Source organism: Danio rerio, chromosome 7 (genome assembly GCF_052040795.2).
Source record: "Danio rerio strain M-AB ecotype USA chromosome 7, GRCz13ab, whole genome shotgun sequence".
NCBI lineage: Eukaryota > Metazoa > Chordata > Actinopteri > Cypriniformes > Danionidae > Danio > Danio rerio.
Window position 1 is genome coordinate 74,108,196 of NC_141027.1, and position 23,281 is coordinate 74,131,476.

The 23,281-nt window shown below is 38.7% G+C and overlaps 2 protein-coding genes across 21 annotated transcripts in view; both read right to left on the bottom strand.

Annotated features, from left to right (window-relative positions):
- Positions 1-23,281, bottom strand: part of znf143a (zinc finger protein 143a) — a 705,859-nt gene that overhangs the window by 614,583 nt on the left and 67,995 nt on the right. The window lies entirely within an intron of this gene.
- pmfbp1 (polyamine modulated factor 1 binding protein 1) overlaps positions 1-23,281 on the bottom strand; it is a 326,759-nt gene that overhangs the window by 13,910 nt on the left and 289,568 nt on the right. For 11 of the 20 annotated variants that reach the window (XM_087262201.1, XM_087262199.1, XM_087262211.1 and 8 more), the window contains 8 exons: positions 19,912-20,065; positions 16,404-16,550; positions 13,115-13,261; positions 12,886-13,041; positions 5,586-5,753; positions 3,295-3,467; positions 636-710; positions 396-478 (listed from right to left, as the gene is read on the bottom strand). In XM_087262201.1, the coding sequence (XP_087118327.1) occupies positions 396-478; positions 636-710; positions 3,295-3,467; positions 5,586-5,753; positions 12,886-13,041; positions 13,115-13,261; positions 16,404-16,550; positions 19,912-20,065 (1,103 nt within the window). Of the gene's footprint in view, positions 1-395; positions 479-570; positions 711-3,294; positions 3,468-5,585; positions 5,754-12,885; positions 13,042-13,114; positions 13,262-16,403; positions 16,551-19,911; positions 20,066-23,281 lie in introns of all 20 variants that reach the window. The other 9 variants (XM_087262205.1, XM_087262215.1, XM_087262213.1 and 6 more) reach the window with 2 other exon arrangements.

Genomic DNA, 23,281 nt, shown 5'->3' on the forward strand with positions numbered 1-23,281 from the left:
TCTTTTAAGCTAAGCTAATTATATTAGCTGAATACTAGTATCCTGAAAAAAATCTAGTAAAATATTATGTAAAATAATATAAAATATTATTATTATATTATAATAATAAATATTTTATATTTTATAATATGTTATAATATATAAAATATTATTATTATATTATTATTTTTATTAAAATATTATTAAAGACAAAATAAATCAGTTAGAAATCCATTAGTAATGAGTTATTAAAAATATTATGTTTAGAAATGTGTTGAATAAATCTTTCCGTTAAACAGAAATTGGGGTAAAGAAAACCCAGGAGGGCTAATAATTCTGACTTCAACTGTATATGTTTGTGTTAGGGACATGCGAGTGTGTTCAGGGCTTTACTCCGGAAGTGTGTGTTGCTGTACCTTGATACGCTGTGCCTCCATTCTCTCTTGTTTTCAGCCTCCTGATTTCCCCCTGTAAACCCTTCACGTTCTCCTGAAGGTGACTGCATGAAGACAGGACAAACATTACAGCCTAATCCCATTTCACACCCTTCTCTCCATATCTTTGCATGCAACCGTTCTCTGCTACTTGGACCTAGAAATCCATGTTTGTACACACTCCAAGCGGAAACAGCTTTGGAAGGGGCGAGCGGGGCTTACTCTCTCTCGGCTGTCAGGTGGATGATCTTCCTGCTCTGCTCTTTGATCTTGAGTGCCAGTTTCTCATTAGTGTGCCTGGAGTGGAGCAGGGGCAGAGATAATGGGCTGCAGTGAGGAAGCTGCGAGCTGCTGTCACAATGAGCCATGATGCTGAATGATAATGATACAGCCATTATAACACTGCCTTTCTCAGGATGCTAAACTTCTGAAGCGCCACAGACACTTTCTATACTTTTGTAAATGCATATACTGGCTCCTTCTGTTGTGCGATAGTATCTGTGACACCTAATGTATTAAAAAGTCACATTTACTTTTTTTTTGTTGCAAAATAAACACCAAAGGGTGATCAGGTACATGTGAAGAGGTTTAGTTAGCGATCATGATTGACTGACTGCACATAATGGTAATTACAAAATAATTAGATTACATATAAAAACATAAATCTTCAATTAAATAGTGTTTCGTTATGTGAGAGAAGATTGATATGCGACATGTTAAACTAGCACAGCTACAGAGCATCCGGAAAGTATTCATAGCGCTTCACTTTCTCCACATTTTTATGTTACAGCCTTATTCCAAAATGTATTAAATTCATTTATTTCCTCAAAATTATACACACAATAACTCATAATGACAATGTGAAAAGAGTTTTTGAAATTGTTGCAAATTTATTAAAAATAAAAACCTGATTTCTTCAAAAAGTGGCAATGTTTTATAATTTACTTTAACTCTCTTAAGGTATTGCCTTCCATTTAATAGATGCACTCTCCTGAGTTCCCTCCTTTTTAATTTATTTCGTATTAATTAAACTTTTTTGTTTTATCTAATACCATTTTATATCGTTTAATTGTAAATATTTACTTTCAACATTGACAATGTATCTGAACATTTGATTGTGATATTTGGTTGTAATGTTCAGTACACTTAATACTCATGTTTCTATTTTTCTTTTCCTCTTTTATTATTATCATTATTATTATTAATATTTCTCTTTTTTATTATATATATATTTTTTTGTTATTTTTTTTGTCTCTTTTGTAAAAAAAAAGAAAAAGAATGATATGTAACTATCTGTACTGATGTAATGTTTGTTTTTTCCACAATAAACAATTTAAACATAAAAATAAAAACCTGAAAAATCACATGTACTATGTACAGTTGAAATCAGAAGTTTACATACACTGTATAAAAAGGCACATATCCATTTAAAAAAAGTTAGATGTTAATGTGACTAAACCTTTCTCGTTTAGGTAGGTTAGGATTATCACATTTGTTTATGTTATGCCTTTTAGCAGAATAATGAGAGAGATATTTTGTGAGAAATTGTTAAAACTTTTCTTGAAAGTCAAGTTTACATACAATAAGATTATTATGCCTCTGGGGAAGCTCAGATGATGGTGTCAAGGTTTTGGAAAATTCTGATTGGCTAATTGACAACATTTGAGATAATTTGAGGCACAACTGTAGAATAGTATTAAAGGAAAACCTCAAACACACTTGAGCTTCCTTGTGTGACAACATGGGAAAATCAACAAGCCAGAATCAACAAAAAAAGCCAGATTACAATTTGCTAAATTACACTGGGAAAAAGACACATTTTCGGACACATGTCCTGTGGTCTGATGGAACTAAGATTGAACTGTTTGGCCATAATGACCAGTGTTACATTTGGAGGACAAAGGGGAAAGCTTACAAGCCAAGAAACACCATCCCAACTGTGAAGTATGGGGGCGGCAGCATCATGTTGTGGGGCTGTTTTGCTGCAGGAGCGACTGGTCCACTTCACAGCATAGATGGCATCATGAAGAAAGAACATTATGTAGAAATACTGAAGCAACATCTCATCAGACATCAGCCAGGAAATTAAAACTTGGCCACAAATGGGTCTTCCAAACAGACCATGACCCTAAGCATACTGCCAACTTAGTTTAAATGTGCTTTAAGGACAACAGAGTGAATGATTTGGAGTGGCCATCACAAAGCCCTGATCTCAATTCTATAGAAAATTTGTGGGCAGAGTTGTAAAAGCTTGTGTGAGCAAGACAGCCAACAAATCTGACTCAGTTACACCAATTCTGTCAGGAGGAATGGGCCAAAACTCCAGCAAGCTATTGTGAGAAGCTTGTGGAAGGATACCCAAAACATTTGACCAAAGTTATACAGTTTAAAAGCAAAGCTAAAAAATTACCAAGGATAGGTATGTAAACTTTTGACTCTCTAGAAATTAATAAAAAAATCTCAAAAGAAAATTTCTCTCATTATACTGGCGTTTAGCAAATGTAAATCATTGAGGTAATCCTAACGAACCTAAAATAGTAAACGTTTAGTATAATTTACTCTCAGGCATTTTTAAAAACTGGTTATGTTCCTTTTTTAGAGTGTATGTAAACTTCTGGTTTAACTGTACATGCACTATGTTTACTCGTCGTGTTGTGGCATGGCGCACCGTGGTGCGGTGCATCTGGTGTGCGACCCCCTTTACGATGGTCATGCTGCAGACAGTTACTACTCTTTTTGCATCCTTGCTAAAACTCACACTGCTAATGATCAAAGATTTATGTTAATCTGGCAAGCTAATGGTCAGATGGTAATAATATATTACTGAATGATTACATCCAACAAACAACATATTAATTTTGCTGATTGCAAAAGAACTTACTTTTGCTCCTTCACCCATTGGTTGACATTGGTCACGACTAGTTCACTTTCCCTGTGAAGTCGAGAGCTGTCAGTCCGCGCATCTCCTAAACACTGCCGCAAAACATCCGCCTCACACACCGCCGAGCTGTACTTCTGATTCACACTGTCCATCTGTGAGTTCAAGACCTCAACCTACACAAGAGAGCAGTTTACACAAAAACCCCAAGCACAGCGTTATACACAGCGGGTCAAATAAGTATTAAACACAGCGTGATTTTACTATTGAATACTTTTCGAAAGGTGCTGCTGAGATAAAATTTAACCAGATTTTGGTAGAAACCCAAACAATCCAAAACTTTTTTTTTTCAGAATTATGTGTAATAGCAATGGATGGACACAAGGAGAAGGTATTAAAACCTATTTAATACTTTGTATAAAAGGCTTTCTTTTGGTACTGACAGCTTTAAGAGGCCGCTTGTATGAAAAATAAAGCCTCATGCATTGCTCATGTGTGAATTTATTATTAATTTATTAAAAAAATAATTAAAAAATGTATTAAAAATCTTGATAGTTCTGTGGGTCTAGTCTGTCAACTCTTATCTTTAGTTCTTATTTTCTAATGGATCAAGTCAAGTGATTGGCTGAGCCATTATAGCAGCTTTGTTTTCTTTTCTGAAACCAATTGAGAGTTTCCTTGGCTGTGCTTGTGATCATTGTCTTACTGAAATGTCCACCCTGGTTTCATCTTCATTGTTTGGTAATGTAAGTGTTAAACTGAAATAGCTAATTTGCACTGAATTGCTTTCTAACTTCTGAGAAATTTCAGCTGCTGTCTGGGCTTTCTATGCTTTATAATACCTCCCTTTCTTCATGTGTTCAATAGAGGAATTACCAACATACAACACATGGCGTCACACGAGTTCCCGGTTGCAAAAAGAGACCGCTGGCAATAGTAAACATGTCATGTTGTGCAGTACGATGCGAAATTCAAAAGTCCAAAAGTAGAAAACTTAACTTTTACCGTACACCACACTGCTTTAATGCCAACTGCAGACGTCTTTGGCTAAAAGGGAGCTGAATGAAGTGATGTAATTAAAAATGCCGGACTCTTCAGTTCTCATGTTATATCAGGTAAGTTCACGCTATGCTGAATCATACACATCACTCGTTTTTGATTGCAGCAATGATTTCAGTAAAACAGTTACATATGGTTCATTAAACTGCACACACTGAATGCTAAGAATGAAACGTGCAAGTGTAAATTATTAAGGTAAAGTTGGTTTAATATTCACACATTCATTCAGTGACAACTTGTGACACAATCCCTATATTGTTTACCACGGCACTTTGAATATTCGGTCTGAAATAACCTGCAAGTGTGACTTGAAAACAACATTAACACTGTTTGTTTGACTGTAAACAATGTTGTACTTTGATAGTCATTGGCTGCTAATATGATTTCGCTATTTAGAGTTTGCTAATAATACTTTTATGAAATTATATTGTTAAGGAGAAAGTCCAAATGTGCGAATATAAAACCAACTTTAGGTCATTGTGTAAGTTGACATACCCTGCAGTACAGGTGTAGTTCGCTGTCAGAATGCAGTAGTTTTGCTTGTTGATGATTACCCAGGCCTTATTTAACATTAGTCTTTTTTCCTTGACTTTGGCTTAGCAGAACCTCGGTTTTTAGCACTACAAAGTTTTGAATCTGGTAATCACGGAGCATTATTTCTTGCATGTGACCGCACAGAACAAAACAGTTGGCATCCAAAGTTTTGGTAAACACTTGGAGCTTCAATGAGTTGTATATTTCGGGCTGGATACTTGGCTATTTCGTTATATCCAATATCCAATGGGAGGGTGCTATCACAAATGGACCTGTCAGATAAACGCTGCTCACTTTAACGTTAATTTTGCTGAATCACTGAGCATTATGTAAATAATATGTATATTATGTAAGCAATATAACTTATTTCTAAGACAACAACAAACTCGAAAATGTACTGCATCGGATGTCATTCCCTCACTGTAAATGCTAGTGCTCCCGCTTTATTTCTGCCACCTCGCTGCGTGCGCATCCTGAATGTTTCAGACAAGGTAATTCGTTGATACGTTTTCCTTGTGTAGACACAACTTAATATCTAAACTAAATAGTTTTCTATTTATGTTTGAATTACTTTGGTTGTGACTTGACATCTGATTCAAATTTAAAGTCAACCCCACCTTTGTAATATGTTTTCTAAAAAAAAAATGGTGATGTAGTATTAAATACTTATTGTATCCGCTGTGAATGATGTTGTGGTTGACCTGAGAAAGTGTAGCAGTGTAGTTCTCCCTAAGAGACACCATTTCCATCTTCAGCATGAGCAGTTCCTCCTCTCTGTCCTGCAGGGCTCTGGTCTGCTGCTGTGCCCACTGCTCTGAGTGTGAGAGCTGGGTGTGCAGCTCTGCTAAACGGCCCTCACACGCCCGAGCCTGGAGGACAGATGGAGATACTGAATATGAAAGCCATTAAAGTGTACACATTACACCAGCGTTAATAGAATGAGTGCACCAAAGAGTAGATTTTAAGATTTTTATATCAGTTTACTGACCTTATTCTTCGCATATGAGAGGGTGCAGCAATTAGAATACTTTTGGCTGGAGACTTCCGGTCTCATTCACTTCCATTCATTTGTAGAAATTAAAAACAGCTCGTTGTGCTGCTTGATGTTGCAAACTGATATTTTTTTTATTATAAACATTTTGAGAGATGTAAACAAAAACAATGGTCCTACCATGTTTTCTTGTTTTACATTTTAAATTTTTATCGCTTCAGGGAATTCTAAAAGAGGCAAAAAATTATAGTGTTACAGTATGATATATAGTAATATTTGACATTATTAGTAATATTTAATAATAGTAATATTTGACATTAAGTTATGATTGAATTGCCTCTTGTTAAAGTTATAAGATTATCAAGTTAATGTTCATGGGCCAATGACTGCACATTATCACATTGAAATGGTCTATACCAGCAGTTCTTACACTTTTTTCATCAAGTACCACCTCAGAAAAAAATTGTCTCTCCATGTACCACTATAATGACCAGTCTTAAAATACAGTAGAGTAGAAGGCCTAATTAAGCACCTACAGCTCTACACAGTTCAAAAACCAGGCCGATTAATTCCTATTATTAAGAAAATTTATTATTGTCAGCCACTTTAAACATTGGAAATAGTTTGAACATTAACACTGTATTGTGTTTACAGATAAAAAAAACTAACAAAAAAAAAAAACAGCCAAAATAAAAAGTCAACGTTTTAATTATATGTGCTTTTAAAATTTAAATAAAATTGGTTGGCTACTGTTCTTTAAAAAAACTCCTGACTTATATGTAAAGTATTAACATATAGTAGCCTATTCATCAACCCGGAAATGTAGCTTGGGCCTCATAAATATAGGCTATCTGTCATCATATTCATATATAAATCATTTGTGATAAATTTTGAAACATATCTTGCATGTACATATGACATATTTGATTCCTCCGCGTACCACTAGAAGAAAGCCCGTGTACCACCAGTGATACACGCACCACAGTTTGAGAACCACTGGTCTAAACTATTCTGCTTTGTCTGTACAGTCATGAACACACTTGTAGAGTGAGTAGTTTGACCAATTTCTGCTGTTTATTAATTCTAGTCATAAGTTGTAAGTTCTAGTCGAAGTTTTAAAACAACCGCAAAAACGAGCACACTTCCGCATTGAAGAATAAAGTCAATAAGGCACTTTGTAACCTGACACCAAACAAAATTTCTGACTGTTTGTCAAATGAACTCCAAGCCGATTGTTATGCTCCTCTAGTGCTGGACCAGGGCCGGATTAACCAGCGGGCATTATGGACACAGGCCCAGGGGCCCGTGCGCACTTGGAGCCCCTGCGAGGTAGAGGGGGGGAAAATGCAGATTTTGGAGTGTCTATTTAGGCTAAGTGCAAATAGCACACCTTGTTGGAATAAACTAGTTAAGTGATTCATGCCCATCACCGTTTGATTGACAGAGACAACATAACCAAAGAGCACAATAGACAGCAGCATGAGTGGTGTAGCTCGTAAAGCGCATGGCAACATTTTTTACGCGATCAATCATGAAACCGGTTCGAATCCAGCGTCTGATTAACACGTTCTTCTTCTTTCCCCCACTACATATCAGATTTTGATTACTCTTCCTCACGAGGAAGACAAGTAGGAATCATGAATAAGTGTGTGTATTATAGAAGAACTGGATTGAAGAGGTGTTATATCCAAATCATATGCATTATAAGTTTGTAAAAGTTATACATTAAACAATACCCTTAAATATCCGTTTTTAGTGCTGCTTCAGTGAACTTAAACTCGTATATTAAAATCCATAAATTTTTACTAGCTGTATTGGTATTTTTTTTTTTTTAAGTTTGCTTTAAATGCTTTAAAAATAAGTTAAATCTTTGTAGACTAGAAATATATGTACTGTATATCATTTATTTTAAAAATGTGGGCAATACGTTTAATTTTATAAAATTTTATTAAATAGATTAATTTTATTTAAAAAATATTATATTCATCTTATTTGTCCATTCACCTATAGCAGTCAGGTAGGGGCCTACAGGACATTGTGCCCAGGGGCCTCTAAATTCCTTATCCAGGCCTGTGCTGGACTTTTAGAATTTGGCATTGTAAATCTAATGATCTGGCGAAACCTCTTTTGGTCACATTGCTCCTAAAATTTGGAATTTTCTCCCAAAAGAAATGAAAGAAAACACTATCATTCATGTTTATATGAAGCGTTTAAGACAGACCTTTAAACTATTGCATAAATATATATCACAGTATAGTATAATTATCAAAATGTCAGATTTTTTCAATATCGTGCAGTCTTAATACTTTGAAATATCTTTAAAAAGATACCGGCCAAATATTTTCATGACATAGCTTCAACAACGTGTAGTGAATATTCCTTATTTCGATCTACATTGACATAACAGAATTTTGCACTTGATGTCCCATTGATTTGTCCCATTTAATCACATCCCAAAAATTCATCCATTCATTTCATTTTTTCAGACTTAGTCCCTTTATTAACCTGTTGCCGTTCTGATGTACCGCCAGCGGTACATAGCGTTTTCTAAAGCAAAACTTTGGGGAAACATTGCTAAATATAACGGCTTCCCACAAAATACTAAACATGGCATATATCTTTTGAAAGCTGAGATTCTTGTGGTTAAAACTATTCCAACCATTTTAACGGCAAAGGGTTAATCAGGATTGCCACAGTGGAATGAACCGCCGACTTATGCAGCATATGTTTTACGCAGCTGATGCCCTTCCAGCTGCAACCCATCACTGCGAAACATCCATACACACTCATTTACTATGGACAATTTAGCCTACCCAATTTACCTGTACCGCATGTCTTTGGACTGTGGGGGAAACCAGAGCACCTGGAGGAAACCCACGACAACACGGGGAGAGCATGCAAACTCCACACAGAAACGCAAACTGACCCAGCCGAGGCTCAAACCAGCAACCTTCTTGCTGTGAGGCGAACATGCTACCCACTGCGCCACCGTGCAGCCCTCATCCCAAAGATACTCTTCTGTATTGAGATCTGGCCACATTGAAATACGGCCAATTTTGTTTACCCAATTCACCTATAGCGCATGTCTTTTATACTGTGGGGGAAACCGGAGCACCCGGAGGAAACCCACACCAGCATAGGGAGAACATGCGAACTTCACAAAGAACTGCCAACTGGCCCAACTGCTGTGAGGCGACACTGAGCCACCCTGTCAACCTACTGTATATATATAACATATGATATTATATACCTCAAACTTCTATATTATAAATGTTGATAAAATTCCAGTGAAGGTCGTTGGTAGCACAGATTTAATCTTTACCTGTGTATCTCTATCCATGAACAAATCAGTATTACACTCTTATGATTTTGGCAAATCTAAAGCAGCTCGCACAATTTCAACTAATATGAAAGCTCAGGTTTCCAGCACATGAGAATTCAGCTTAAATTAAAAGGCAGACTAGTTTCATGGCTAGTAACGCTGTCAGTGTGCAAGATGGTGGAGCGCGGTGACCTTTACCCACAGCACACACATGCTGCAGAGGAGAGACAATAAAAGGCAGTGAAGAAAAGACAATTAAAATGCTGTGTGTGTGTGTGTGTGTGTGTGTGTGTGTGTGTGTGTGTCTGTGTGTGTGTGTGTGTGTGTGTGTGTGTGTATGTAAGCGGGTTATGAGGTAGTCTCAGACACCTGTGCAGCTTTATATCCAGCTCTAATCCCTCTGTGATCCCACACACACACTCAAATGAGATTCTCGACTCATCAGTTTCTTCAATTCACACCTGATTTATAGACGGGCAGCCTGAGTATGTTTGCAAACACACACACACACACACACGCTCACTGTAATCATAGCAACTCCACCAACACACACTCTCACACACACAGATATGAATACACAACCTTATGCAACCATAATTATGTGCCGGGCAGACAAACACACACACTCACGGACGCACACACAGAAATGATAGCCGCCTTTATTGTGGCGTCTGTCTCCCCCCGCTTCCCCGCATGGCGCGTTCCACACGACTGGCGAGAATCATTACTGGCCTTCCTCTGATACGACTGCAGCACCAACAGCAATTATTTTTAAAAGCCAGTGCTGAAAACAGACAACCGATGCACAACACACACGCATAATCATTACTCCTGCAGTCAGAGCAATGGTGGAGTGTGTGTATGTTTATATGTGTGTATGTATATATTACGGTCTGGACAGTGGGGACTCTTATTTTTTTGGTTTTCGGTTTTATTGTGATCCTGTAGAGTTTGCTGACCATAAAATGAGGAAGATGGTTATCCAAAAAGCAATTAGAGTTACTCCACAACACTGACAGCACTTAAAGAATGAGAGTGAGTGCTTTAAAAAAACAGCACCGGCCCTTCTGTCTGCTGTTTTGCACACATTCCACTCAGGCACTTCTGGACAAAGTGTCATGTATGGGTTTGACAAAGTCTGAGAATCCCTGTCTTTCTGGACATCATTGTTAGTTCCATAACAACATGCTACATGCTAATGTGACAACAAGTCTGAGAAGTTCCTTCCTCATCATTTTAGTTCTGCAATAACATGCTACGTGCTAATGTGACAACAACGTGCTGCATGCTAACAACATAGTGCCGTGAGATTTGTGTTTGACAAAATCTAAAGAGCTCCTTTTCTTTTGGACATTGTTGTTCAGCAAAAAATGTGCTACATGCTAACAACATGTTAGTTGCGTGAGGTTTGGGTTTGACAAATTCTGAGAACTCATTTCCTCATGGACATCATTGTAAGTTCTGCAACTCGGTGCTACATGCTAATGTGACAACAACATGCTACATGCTAATAACATAGTACCATAAGGTTTGGGTTCTGCAAGGTCAGAGCTTCTTTCCTCATTCTTTCATTCATTTTTTTGTCAGCTTAGTCCCTTTATTAATCCAGGGTCGCCACAGCGGAATGAACCACCAACTTATCCAGGAAGTTTTTACACAGCGGATGCCCTTCCAGCCGCAACCCATCTCTGGGAAACATCCACACATTCACACACACACACTACGGACAATTTAGCCCACCCAGTTCACCTGTACCGCATGTCTTTGGACTGTGGGGGAAACTGGAGCACCCGGAGGAAACCCACGCGAAGGCAGGGAAAACATGCAAACTCCACACAGAAACGCCAACTGAGCCGAGGTTCAAACCAGCGACCCAGCGACCTTCTTGCTGTGAGGCAACAGCACTACCTACTGCGCCACTGCCACGCCCTCTTCAACAACATGCTACATGCTAATGTGACAACAACATGGTACATGCTAACAACATAGTACCGTGAGGTTTGGGATTGACAGTCTGAGATCTCCTTTCCTCATCATTCTTAGTTCTGCAATAGCATCCTCATAGACATCATTGTTAGTTCTGCAACAACATGCTAATGTGACAAAAACATGCTACATTCTAACAACATTGTACATTTGACAAAGTCTGAGAACTCATTTCCTCATGGACGCCATTGTTAGTTTTGCAACAAAATGCTAATATGACAAGAACGTACTACATGCTAACAACATAAGACCCCGAGGTTTGGGTTTGAGAGTCTGAGAACTCCTTTCCTCATGGACATCATTTCTAGTTCTGCAAACAACATGTTAAAGTGACAAAAACATGCTATATTCTAACAACATTGTACAGAGAGGTTTGGGTTTGACAAAGTCTGAGAACTCATTTCATCATGGACATCATTGTTAGTTCTATAACAACATGCTAATGTGACAAGAACATGCTACATGCTAACAATATAGTACTGTGAGTTTTGACTTTGAATTTTCCTCATGGAAATCATTGTTAGTCCTACACCAACCTGCTACATGCTAATGTGATAACAACGTGCTACATACTACTGTGAGATTTGGGTTTGACAAAGTCCGAGAATTCCTTTCCTCATGGACATCATTGTTAGTTCTGCAACAACCTGCCACATGCTAACAATCTGGGGTTTGTGTTTGCGGATAATAACAGCATTATTATTAGCTAAACATGATTTTAGGAGACATTATAAGAGGTAATTCAAACAGAATGTTAACTTTATAGGAGTTTGGATAATCTCCCGAAGACAAATTCATACTTTTTTTAAAAGCTGAGAGCTTTATGTCCCTCCACTGAACATTCAAGTAAACAAAACATTAGATTATCCAAAAAAAAAAAAAAAGGTATAAAGGTTTTATCAAACAAACCCAGACGAAATCTTGTAAAAAGATATGAGAGCTCTGTTTGCCGAACAGATTTAAAGGGTCAGTTCACTCAAAAATGAAAATCCTGACTGCTCACATAATAATAAATGTATTTTATATTTAAGTTAAAAAAATTTAATTCCCTGGTTCTGCTGCTTGATGCATATGCCGAAGTTTCTTAGCCAATTGTGATCGTTTGTTTTGGTTCAGTTTGGAATTTTCCCAACCATTGCAGAGCCGAGGGGACCAGAGTGAGTGCTCCAGCTTTGCCCCTCTCTGATCATAAGTAAATCTCATTCATTTATTTCTTTTCAGCTTAGTCCCTTTAATAATCCGGGGTCACCACAGCCGAATGAACCGTCAACTTATCCAGCATATACAGCTTTTTTCAGCAGTCTTCAGAATATCTTGTTCTGTGTTCAACAGAATGAAAATATTATTTATAAAAAGAGATCTACTTAGGGTGGCACAATGGGTAGCACGATCACCTCACAGCAAGAAGGTCGCTGGTTCGAGCCTCAGCTGGGTCAGTTGTTGTTTCTGTGTGGAGGTTGCATGTCCGTGTTCGCTTGGGTTTCCTCCGGGTGCTCCGGTTTCCCCCACAAGTCAAAAGACATGCTCTATAGGTGAATCGGGTAAGCTGTATTGTCCATGGAGTATGTGTGTGAATGAGTGTGAGGGTGTTTCCCAGTGATGGGTTGCAGCTTGAAGGGCAACCGCTGCGTAAAACATACTATGTTAGTTGTTAGTAGTTAGTGTCTTACAAATGTAAGAAGAATGTAGCCCAGACTCTGACCTCCTCCTGTGATGACCTGTTGTGAGTGCGCTCTCTGTGCAAATCCGCAGTCATCAGCCTGACTCTCTCCTCCAGAGCCGCTCTGTCCTCCGTCACCTGGATCAGACGGCTCTGCTCACTCCTCTGAACAGACACCTCTCTGCTGTACTCCGCCAGCTGGAACACACAGTTAGCCGCTCATGGTTGTCTGCAGTTCTTCATATGTTACATGTTATAGTGGAGAGTTTACCAGCTCCATGTAGTCTTTCTGAGAGGCCTGCGCTGTGCTGAGCTCCAGTCTCAGCTCTCTGCTTCTCTGATCCGCCTGTTTCAAGCTCTCCTGCTGCTGCTCCAGCTCCAGCTTCAGTCTGCACACCACAGCCTGCAGACAGCTCATCTGAGCAGCAATACAAGTAGCATGGTGCTTACTCTAACATACACACTTTCTTTACATACAGCGGCATGCATTAAAGGAAGAGTTGATAATTTACTTACTCTCAAGTGGTTGTAAACTTACTTTCTATCTTCTACAAAACAAGATATTCTGAAGACTGTTGGATGAAAAAAACAGCCAATGACATCTATAGTAGGAAAAAGTATATATTCCAGTGTTTCCTCTAGGATTTTTATCCAGCTGTGGTGGCAGGTCTTTTACACAACTCTACCAACTAACTATGGCATTATTTCAATGACAAATGGAGAAATGTGTTGAGCGCAGTATTACATGTCGGGATTGCATTTATGTAATGTTAATACCAGCATGCCAATCTCTGCTTGCGCGCCGATTTCCTCTGCTCATGCACAAAACTTCTTGCACGCCCTCAAACACGCAGCTCAAGCGCAGATCTTCTCGTGCGCTCTCAAATAAACACTGCTGAAGTGTGATTTAGTGCGTTTATGTAGTGAGTATGTCTCCAACATTTATTAGATTTGCTAGGAATATTTATAAATGTCTCCAATAGCCCTACAGATCGGGATTATTGCGTCCTGAAGTAAAGTGAAACGGCTATAAACACCAGCAAGATAACGTTAAAGTCTTTGTATGCAGAATCACAGACCTTTATCTATAAATAAAGTATAATTATGGAAACTGTGTTCATCTTAACTGAAAGCTACGTCGTGTTTGCTGGCCTCACACATCGCACACCTCTCAGTAAGTCAGCCAGTCTGTCAGCACGTCACCTTAAAATGTTAAACAAATAGCGCACAGTACTACTGCAGTGACAGAAAATTTCACGCTGTTATTATTCACTTACCTTTTAATGCGTTTTGGTGCGATTATAATCCGCTATTAAAAACAACAATTAATGAATGTTTTGATATTAAAAAGAAGCTGTAGCCGTGGCGGGATGAATTTTGGTGTGGCGCCCCGCCATGAAAGAATGAATGTAGCGGAAACCATATATTCCTTTGTGTTCAGAAGGAAGAAACTAATAAAGGTATGGAACAAGTGGAGGATGAGTAAATGATGACAGAACTTTCAAAATACTTCATCAAATGTGATTTATGAGCTATTTTCCTCATGGGGACCAAAAACATGTCACCACAAGGTAAGGACTACAAGGTGGTGACTATGGAGGCCATTTGACTACAGTAAGCTCATTGTCATGTTCAAGAAACCAGTCTGAGATGATTCGCGGTTTATGACATGGGGCGTTATCCTGGTGGAAGTAGCCATCAGAAGAGGAGTACACTGTGGTCATAAAGTGATGGACAGGGTCAGCAACAATACTCAGGTAGGCTGTGGTGTTGACATGATGCTTAATTGGTACTAATGGGCCCAAAGTGTGCCAGGAAAATATCCCCCACACCATTACACCACCACCAGCCTGAACCGTTGATACAAGGCAGAATGGATCCATGCTTTCATGTTGACACTATTTCAGTGTCGCAACAGATATCGAGACTCATCAAACCATGCACCGTTTTTGTCCAATTTTGGTGAGTCTGTGTGAATTGTAGCCTCAGTTTCCTGTTCTTAGCTGACAGGAGTGGCACCCGGTGAGGTCTTCTGCTGCTGTAGCCCATCCGCCTCAAGGTTGGACGTGTTGTGCTTTCAGAGATGCTCTTCTGCATACCTCGGTTGTAACGATCTGAGTTACTGTTGCCTTTCTATCAACTTGAACCAGTCTGACCCTTCTCCACTGACCTCTGGCGTCAACAAGGCATTTGCGCCCACAGAACTGCCGCTCACTCGATTGTTTCTCTTTTTCGGCCCATTCTATGTAGATCAGCAGTTTCTGAAATACTCAGAGCAGCACGTCTGGCACCAACAACCATGCCACATTCAAAGTCACCTAAATCACCTTTCATCCCCATTCTGATGCTCGGTTTATACTGCAGCAGATCATCCTGACCATGTCTCTATGCCTAAATGCATTGAGTTGCTGCCATGTGATTGGCTGATTAGAAGTTTGAGTTAACAAGCAGTTGGACAGGTGAACCTAATTTGGTGGCCGGTGAGTGTAAGTCAGTGGCTGTTTCTCAATATGCGTTCTTCAGCGGTCTTGCGTCCTCGTGTTCTCGTGAAACGTCATCATCAGCTGCCTAAGTTCAGTTCCAATACTCAAGACCGCAAGTACGGAGGACGCGTGAAACTTCCCGGATGTGTTCTTGATATCGAGGACGCACCGATGCAGACTTGAGCACCGAACTTGCTCTGGAAGTCCCAGAAGTCATTGCGACTGAAGGTGGGAAGCGCTGCATTTTATCTAGATTTATCATTAAAGTTCATAGATATGACTTATTTACCTCAGGAGTTTCCCTAAATGAAACGGTGACAGTAAACAATACCATGAACATCTTAATAAAGGAATAAACACATTAAGGGTGTTTGTTTGCTGAAATTCGTATTAAAATCTGTTTTATTTATGTTGTGCAACATATATTTATAATGTTTTTATGCAAAGTATATATTTTGAAAAGGGGAAAAACAATAAATCGTTGTATGAATGCTGTAATGTTTAAATAATTTACCATTTAAAACATGTGAAGGTCATGTGACCATCAGGAAGAACGCAGCATCTAAATTCTCAAAGGACGCGTTCTCTGCCCTCGCGGTCTCCTGAGTTCGTTCTTCCGAGGACACCTGGAAAGACCGGTCTCCACAAGAACACAAGTCCGTTCTCTGCGTTCTTGGAATTGAGAAACAGCCAGTGTTTCCCCCACCATTGTATTAGTAGTTTAGTTCTCAAATCTTCTGACCCATCAAATCCTCTGTAGTGTCTGATGTGACCCGCCCCCTTCAAGACACTTCACATTTGCTTTTCGATTGATGCGCTTGAACTCAACCACTCTTACTGCCAGAGTTGACAAAAACAAAACACTATTGGCTTTTTTAAGAAGAGGAGCTACTCTATGTCCCGCCCTCTCTTTATTTTCAGATTAGACCAAATAGTGGATAAAAAAAATACACTTTTCAAAGCACTTCGCGGGATCTTTAAACCCATTAAACCATCCTATGTGATTAGGGCTGAATAAGTTAGAAACGGTGAACTAACGCCAGCGGGTTAGTCTGGGTTATTATCATGTGGTTGTACCTCTTGCTGGTGTTTTTGCTGTTGTGTGTGTCTGCTCTCCAGTTCTCTCCTGCAGATCTGCAGCTCCTTCTGAAGCTTCACTCCTTCCTCCTGCAGACTGAGATTGAGGAGCTGCAGAGGGTTTATCAGATTCTCCTGTTCACTCAGCTGAGACACACATAAACAGGCATGTGTTTCTATTACTTTTGATGCCTTTTTATTTGTTGAGCTTTTTAATTTAGTGTTCTGTTTTGCTGCTGTAGACAAGTAATTACATACTATTCTTGATTTATATCTAGATTCAGATTTTACTTAAAGCTTCCATTGAGAATCCCCCCCAACCCTCCCTCCCCCCAGACTATTAGATCCCACTTGATGCCGTTTGTTGAATTTAAGTTACATTGCATCTACATGCCAACTTGTTAGATTATAAGTAGACTGTTAGGTTCAGGGTTTGTGTAAGTTGCCATGTACTTGCAAAGTTATAGTCAGTTAAATGTCTGTTGAAGGAGCAGATTATCAACAGATATTAAACAGACAGTCTACTAATACTCAAATGGACCATCAAAATAAAGTGTTACCGACTATTATAATGATTTTTTTTTGATGACTAAAGTTTATTTGGAGGATAAGTAAAAATATTATTAGCTCTCTTTTAGAAGCATAAGTTCTGCTTGCTCCCCATTATTTTGTAGGCAAAATGTACGAACAATAAATACTGTAGATTTTATTAACTATAATGATATGAATAATATAATAGGGCAACACGGTTAGCACTGTTGTCTTACAGCAAGAAGGTTGCTCATTCGAGTCCCGACATATGTGTACAACATATGAGGGAATAGTTGGTTCATTTCGCTGTGGCGACCCCTGATAAATAAGAGACTGAGCCGAATGATTGAATGAATATAATAATCATTTTAATAGTAAAATAATAATATATTATAAATAAAAAATGTATTCATTCATTCTTGCTGACATCAGACATCAGATTTTTCCCTGAAACAAATGTCTGTGAGTTTGGCATTTTAAAAGTTACCGAATGTTTTTGCAGTAGATTAAACCACACTTTTAAATATGGTACATTTTAATCCTCATGATATGACCCCCTAATAGAGCAGAGCATCTCAGATAAACTGATATGGAAAGAGCTCCACGGCTGACATATTCGTTCAGATGGCTGGATAAATTAGAGTTCTACTCCTGCATGGCAGATATTAAACTGGGATTAGGGAGATTAATTTGAAACTGTTACCGAGCTGGAGACTTTTGCATCATGAGATCTATCAACATTTCTAAAGATAGAAGAGTAAATTTACAGCCAGATGATCACAGTGAATAGCTCTGCTTCAAACTAACATATTTACAGCACCCCAGAAAAGCAATAAAATCACATTTCCTCCTCATTTGTACATGTTCACATCATTTAAACTATATCGTTATTTTTCAATTGAAAACAATTTGATTTGGTGAAGACTTTTTCCTAAAAAAGACAAAATGAAATAAAAACATGGTGAATTTTAGAGGTGTGAGATGCTCTTTGGAAACACATACACTCTGGAAGTAATAATAACAGGTAATAATATTATAGAGCTGGGCGATATGGCAAAAACAATTATCATGATATTTTTTTTCATATCAGTCGATATCGATATTTATCACGATAAATGTAAAATCTTTATATCTATCAATTATATAAGATTTTCAGCATGCCAATGGCTTTGTGCAGCTGATTTACACATTTAGTAAAATGTTTTAGCTGTCTGACAATATAAATAATAAGATAATAAACAAAAGAACAATCTTAATTCAGCATTTACTTGTTCAAGTCTAGTGACGTTTCTCGTCAACAATGTCTGTGATTCTGACCTTTTTTACCTTATTTCTTTGTTACTCCTTTCAATGCAACTAACACTGTATGGCTGTAAACTTGTGTGGCAGTCGGAAGGGCAGGCTGCAAAATGCTTGCGCAACGTTACGCATAGTGGCAAAATATTATCGAGCAATTATCGAACTGTCATTATCGTTTTATCGAAAAATTTTATACTGTGATAATTATCGATATCGAATTATCGCCCAGCCCTATAATATAATAATAATAATACTGAACCACTGGGATGACTGTCAGCCCGCTGGATTGCCCTTTAATGCTATTTTTATCACATTATCTCTTATAAAAAATTTTTTTGTTAAAAACAAATTGATTGAACCAAAGCCCCTTTATTGAAATATATAGTCTTTGCCTGAACATAAAAAGTTGTCCCAAAACAAATCTCAAGTATTGTGTTGTTTAAGCTTATTGTAAATAAGTAATTTTGAACAAGCAGCAAAAATCTCTTTTTTTGAGTCCACACTCTAAAAAGCTATTAGTTTACTTAAATAGGGAGTAAAGCTGTTGTAACCTATAACTATTAACTTGGCTTTACTATGTACAACCCCAAATCAGAAAAAGTTGGGTAGTTTAGGTAAGAAGAAGGAGTAGGGGTGGAAGGGGGGATTTTTCAAAACGAAGATGGCTGTTAAATGGAACTTAGGGTATTTGTAGTGGCTTAGGGCTATACATTTAGACAAAAAGACTTGCATTGTCTTGTTGAAATATTGACAAAACTTTTTTTAAATATGTTTATTGGCCAATACCAATCGATCAGAGCAACTTTGAAATGTTGGCATTCCTTTTTACAACACTTTGAGGGTTGTTTAGGGACTAAAGACACAAAGTGATGGAGTGCTTCAGGTGTAATTTTGTCCCATTCTTCCTGCAACAAGTCTTAAGGTGGCCAACAGTACGGGGTCTTTGTTGTCGAAATTTGCACTTCAAAATGAGCCACACATTCTCTATTGGAGATAGGCCGGGACTGCAGGCAGGCCAGTTAAGTACCTGTTTCCTCTTCCTCCCCAGCTAGGACTTTGTAATATGTGCAGTAAGTGGTTTTGCATTGTCTTGTTGAAATATTGTCCCAACTTTTTAAAAAGGTTTTGCCAGAACCAAATTTGAAATATGTGTGGATTTTGAAAACAAACAAACAAACAAACAATAAAAATCATGAAAAACACATTAAATAATGTTTGTTGTATTGTCTGCAGTGAAATACGAGAGAAACTAAATTTACAAATCACTACTCTCTTTTTTTTATTTGCGTTTTCCATACTGTCCAACCTTTTCTGAATTGGGGTTGTATAATTACGCACATAATTCATTTAAAAATGTTAAGCCACTGGGTTTACTCACTCTTTTAAGTAAAGTCAACTATTTGGAATGTACGCTGTTGTATTAAAGCACAAGACAAGCCTATCTGAAATCATGCTGGATATCAGACACACAGACATGTGGAGTTCATGATCTTTCCACAAATCCACATGTACACATGAGCATGCACTCAGCATGCACTGTTCCTCAGGCACTCGGTGATCGATACAGATCAATACGGTGGATCTTGACCTTAGAGGGGGCTTTGTGAAGCGCTTTTGTTTAATAATGCCAGCGTTTAAAGCCCTGAATCAGTGCAGGACGAGTGTGAAATGGCTTTACCTTAGACTGCATGGCTAAGAGGCTCTCTCTGCAGACGTTCAGCTCTTCCCGGATCTGCTGTTTCTCCTGCTGGAGTTTCGCAGCTTCATGTTGAGCGCCGAGCAAATCCTGTCTGCTGCTGCTGACCTCTGCTTTCAGATGCTCCAGGAGACTCCTGTAGAGGAACACATGAGGCTTATTTCATTATTTAAGCACTACAGAACACTAACACTTTACAGTGTATCCGGAAATTATTCATAGCGCTTCAGTTTTTCCACATTTTTTAATGTTACAGCGTTATTCCAAAATGGATTAAATTAATTTATTTCCTAAAAATTCTACACACAATACCCCATACTGACAATGTAAAAAAATATTTTTTGAAATTGTTGTATTTACAGCCTTTGCTCAATACTTTGTTGATGCACCTTTGGCAGCAATTACAGCCTCAAGTCTTTTTGATTATGATGCCACACGCTTGGCACACCTGTCTTTTGGAATTTTTGCCCATTTATCTTTGCACTACCTCTCAAGCTCTATCAGGTTGGATGGGAAGCGACGGTGTACAGCCATTTTCAGTTCTCTCCAGAGATGTTCGATAGGATTTAGGTCTGGGCTCTGGCTGGGCCACTCATGGACATTCACTATACTGTAACAATCCTGTGTCCTGCTTTAAATAAGTACACTGACATACTAATCATGAGGTACTTCATCATCATTTATAGCTGTAGCTTAATTATTTGATTATAACATTTAAGGCTTATTATAAAACCTACACAATCCATATAGATATTTTTATGTCTACATAGCTGGATAAAAAAAATCCAGTTCTGCTAATTCCATTAAATATATAAATGTAAACTATAATGCATTGCCTTCTAATTGCAATCAAGTGTATTGTATATAAAGTGGACTCCAGCTGAATGCACACTCTGTTCTCTCTTTAAACTAATTCTCTGAAACTGGTACTATTCCTTGATTATTATTATCATTATTATTATTAACATTTTCAACCCAGGCTCCATGGAAATACGTTCGTTAGCCTACATTTATGTAAAATATTGCTGCAAATTTCAGATTTAAGAGCACTGTCTACATTTTTGCGAATCTGAAATACGTTACTTAGGGCACTTTTTGTATTTACTTGATATGTGCAAAGAACTGCATAAAAATAATCCTTTTTTTCATTGATATGTCCCTGCGAATATCTTTCTTACTTATTCCTGGCCTTTTCTACCTTGCGGTGTAGAGGCTGAACAAAGTTTCTGCCACCTTTTCCTGTCTGCAGCCACTGTTCTGGTGCAGTTTAGGTCTACTCCTATCTTTTGGAATGCTGGGTTAAGTGAGTCCATCTATTTCATTCGAGGCCTGCCTCTTGGATGTCCTTGGGTTCTTGCCTCAAGCATCTGCTTTGGAACCCTGTGGTTTTTCCTCCTCACGACATGACCGAACCACCTTATCTTATGCCTGTCAATTATTTCAGTCAGTGGTTTGACTTGTAGGTTTGTCCTGATGGTCTGGTTCCTTATCCGTTCTCTATGAGTTTTTTGCAATAACTTGTCTTAGGTCCATCGCCTGCAGTCTGTTCTTCCTGCTGCTAGTAAGTACCCAAGACTCACAACCATAGGTAAGACACATAGGTGGAGTTATAGCAGCTAGCTTTGTTCTGGTGGAGATTTCTTTCTTTCCCAGATGGGCTAAGTTTAAAGCTTGAAATAGTCTGCCAGATGCGGTGCCCTCGTGTTGAGATCCTTTTCAGGTTTCCCATCCTGACTTAACACTGTTCCAAGGTATTTCAACTCTTCCACTTGCTTCAAGACAATGTTGTCCAGCTTTATGGAGTGTTGGACCTTTGACTATAGACTCTGTTTTGGCTGGGTTAATGTTCAGACCTTATTTCTGCAGTTGTGCATTCAAGTTGGGTTGCAACCCCTCCTCAGTTCGCCATGAGTACCACATTATTAGCATATGCCAGAATTGTCAGCTGTACTGGGTTCATGCGCCAATTTCCTAAGTTGACTGGGTGCTAAGCTGGTTTGCATTCTTTTATGATATCGTTCAGTAGTATAATAAATAGGTAAGGGCTGATTATTTCCTCCTGCAAATATCATTATTGTAAAAAGAAACCAAAGTTGTTGGCATTGAGTGCCCTGTTGTGTTCATTTAACCTAGATATTGCCATCAGACAGTTTATGTATGTTTTACAGTTTCACAAAAATGTAGGCTGAAGCACAAATTTAAAAATTCCAGAAGATTTCTGGGAGACAAAACGGGAGATGGGCCTGAAATACGGGAGACTCCCAGGAAATGTGTTGGCAGGTATGTTCTAGGTGCAATACTTATTCAATGGTTAGTGCAGTGTTTCCCAACCCTGTTCCTGGAGGCACACCAACAGTACATATTTTGAAAGTCTCCCTTATCTCACCTGTTAACTTCAGTTCTAGGAGTCTCTTCTAAAGTTCTGATGAGTTGATTCAGGTGTGTTTGATTAGGGAGAGGTTAAAAATGTGTAGTGTTGGCATGCCTTTAGGAACAGGGTTGGGAAACACTTGGTTAGAGCTGGGTTTTTATTTTCATTAGGAAGTGTGTATGGGCATGAGAGAGTGTGACACTTCAGTACACTGCAAAACGTCTTCAACTCGACTAGTCAGTCAAACAGACCAGAACACATCTTAATTGGGGCATGCAGGAATGGTAAGCTTGAGAGAGGGGTTGGATTTAATTAGAGAAGGCAAGCGTGAATATTTAATGAAACTAATTACGAGAACCCAGCGACGATGAGCTCATGCATGGATCAACAAATCAGACCCATCGCAGTGTTACAAATCACTCTTGGAAAGGCAAAGGAAAAGCTTCCAGCAGCAGAAGCGAGAGGTGTTGACCAACCCAAACATCCTCAACCCTCCAGATTACACCCAAACAAGCCAATAGACAAGTCCACTCTCCTAAAAATGGTGTCTGGGCAGTGAAGCGAGCGTTTGACTAGGTGATGTGTGGCTTTTTCAGGTGGTGACGAGCGTTGGGAGATCCCATGAAAGCCCCACATGGCTCTCTTACCTCTTTCTCTGCCATTGGCGAAGTGGCCACAGGAACAGCTAATCGATGGCTTGCGAAATCCCCCAGCACGCCCTCGCCGGGAATGATCAATATCCCCAGCAATTAGAATCCCCTATCTGCATGGCTGCGGGGACCTCGGGGTAGATCTGTGGCCCGCAAACACCCAATTTAGTCCTCAACTTACCACTTAATTACTAAATCCTCTGTAATGCGTATTGGCAGATGGGAAGTTGCGCTGAGCAGCGGCGGATGGCTGACTGAACAAGAGACCTTTGGCTAGGTGCTAGTTAAGATGCGCTCGCTCGTCCTCTTCCAGCCAGTTAAACATCTAATT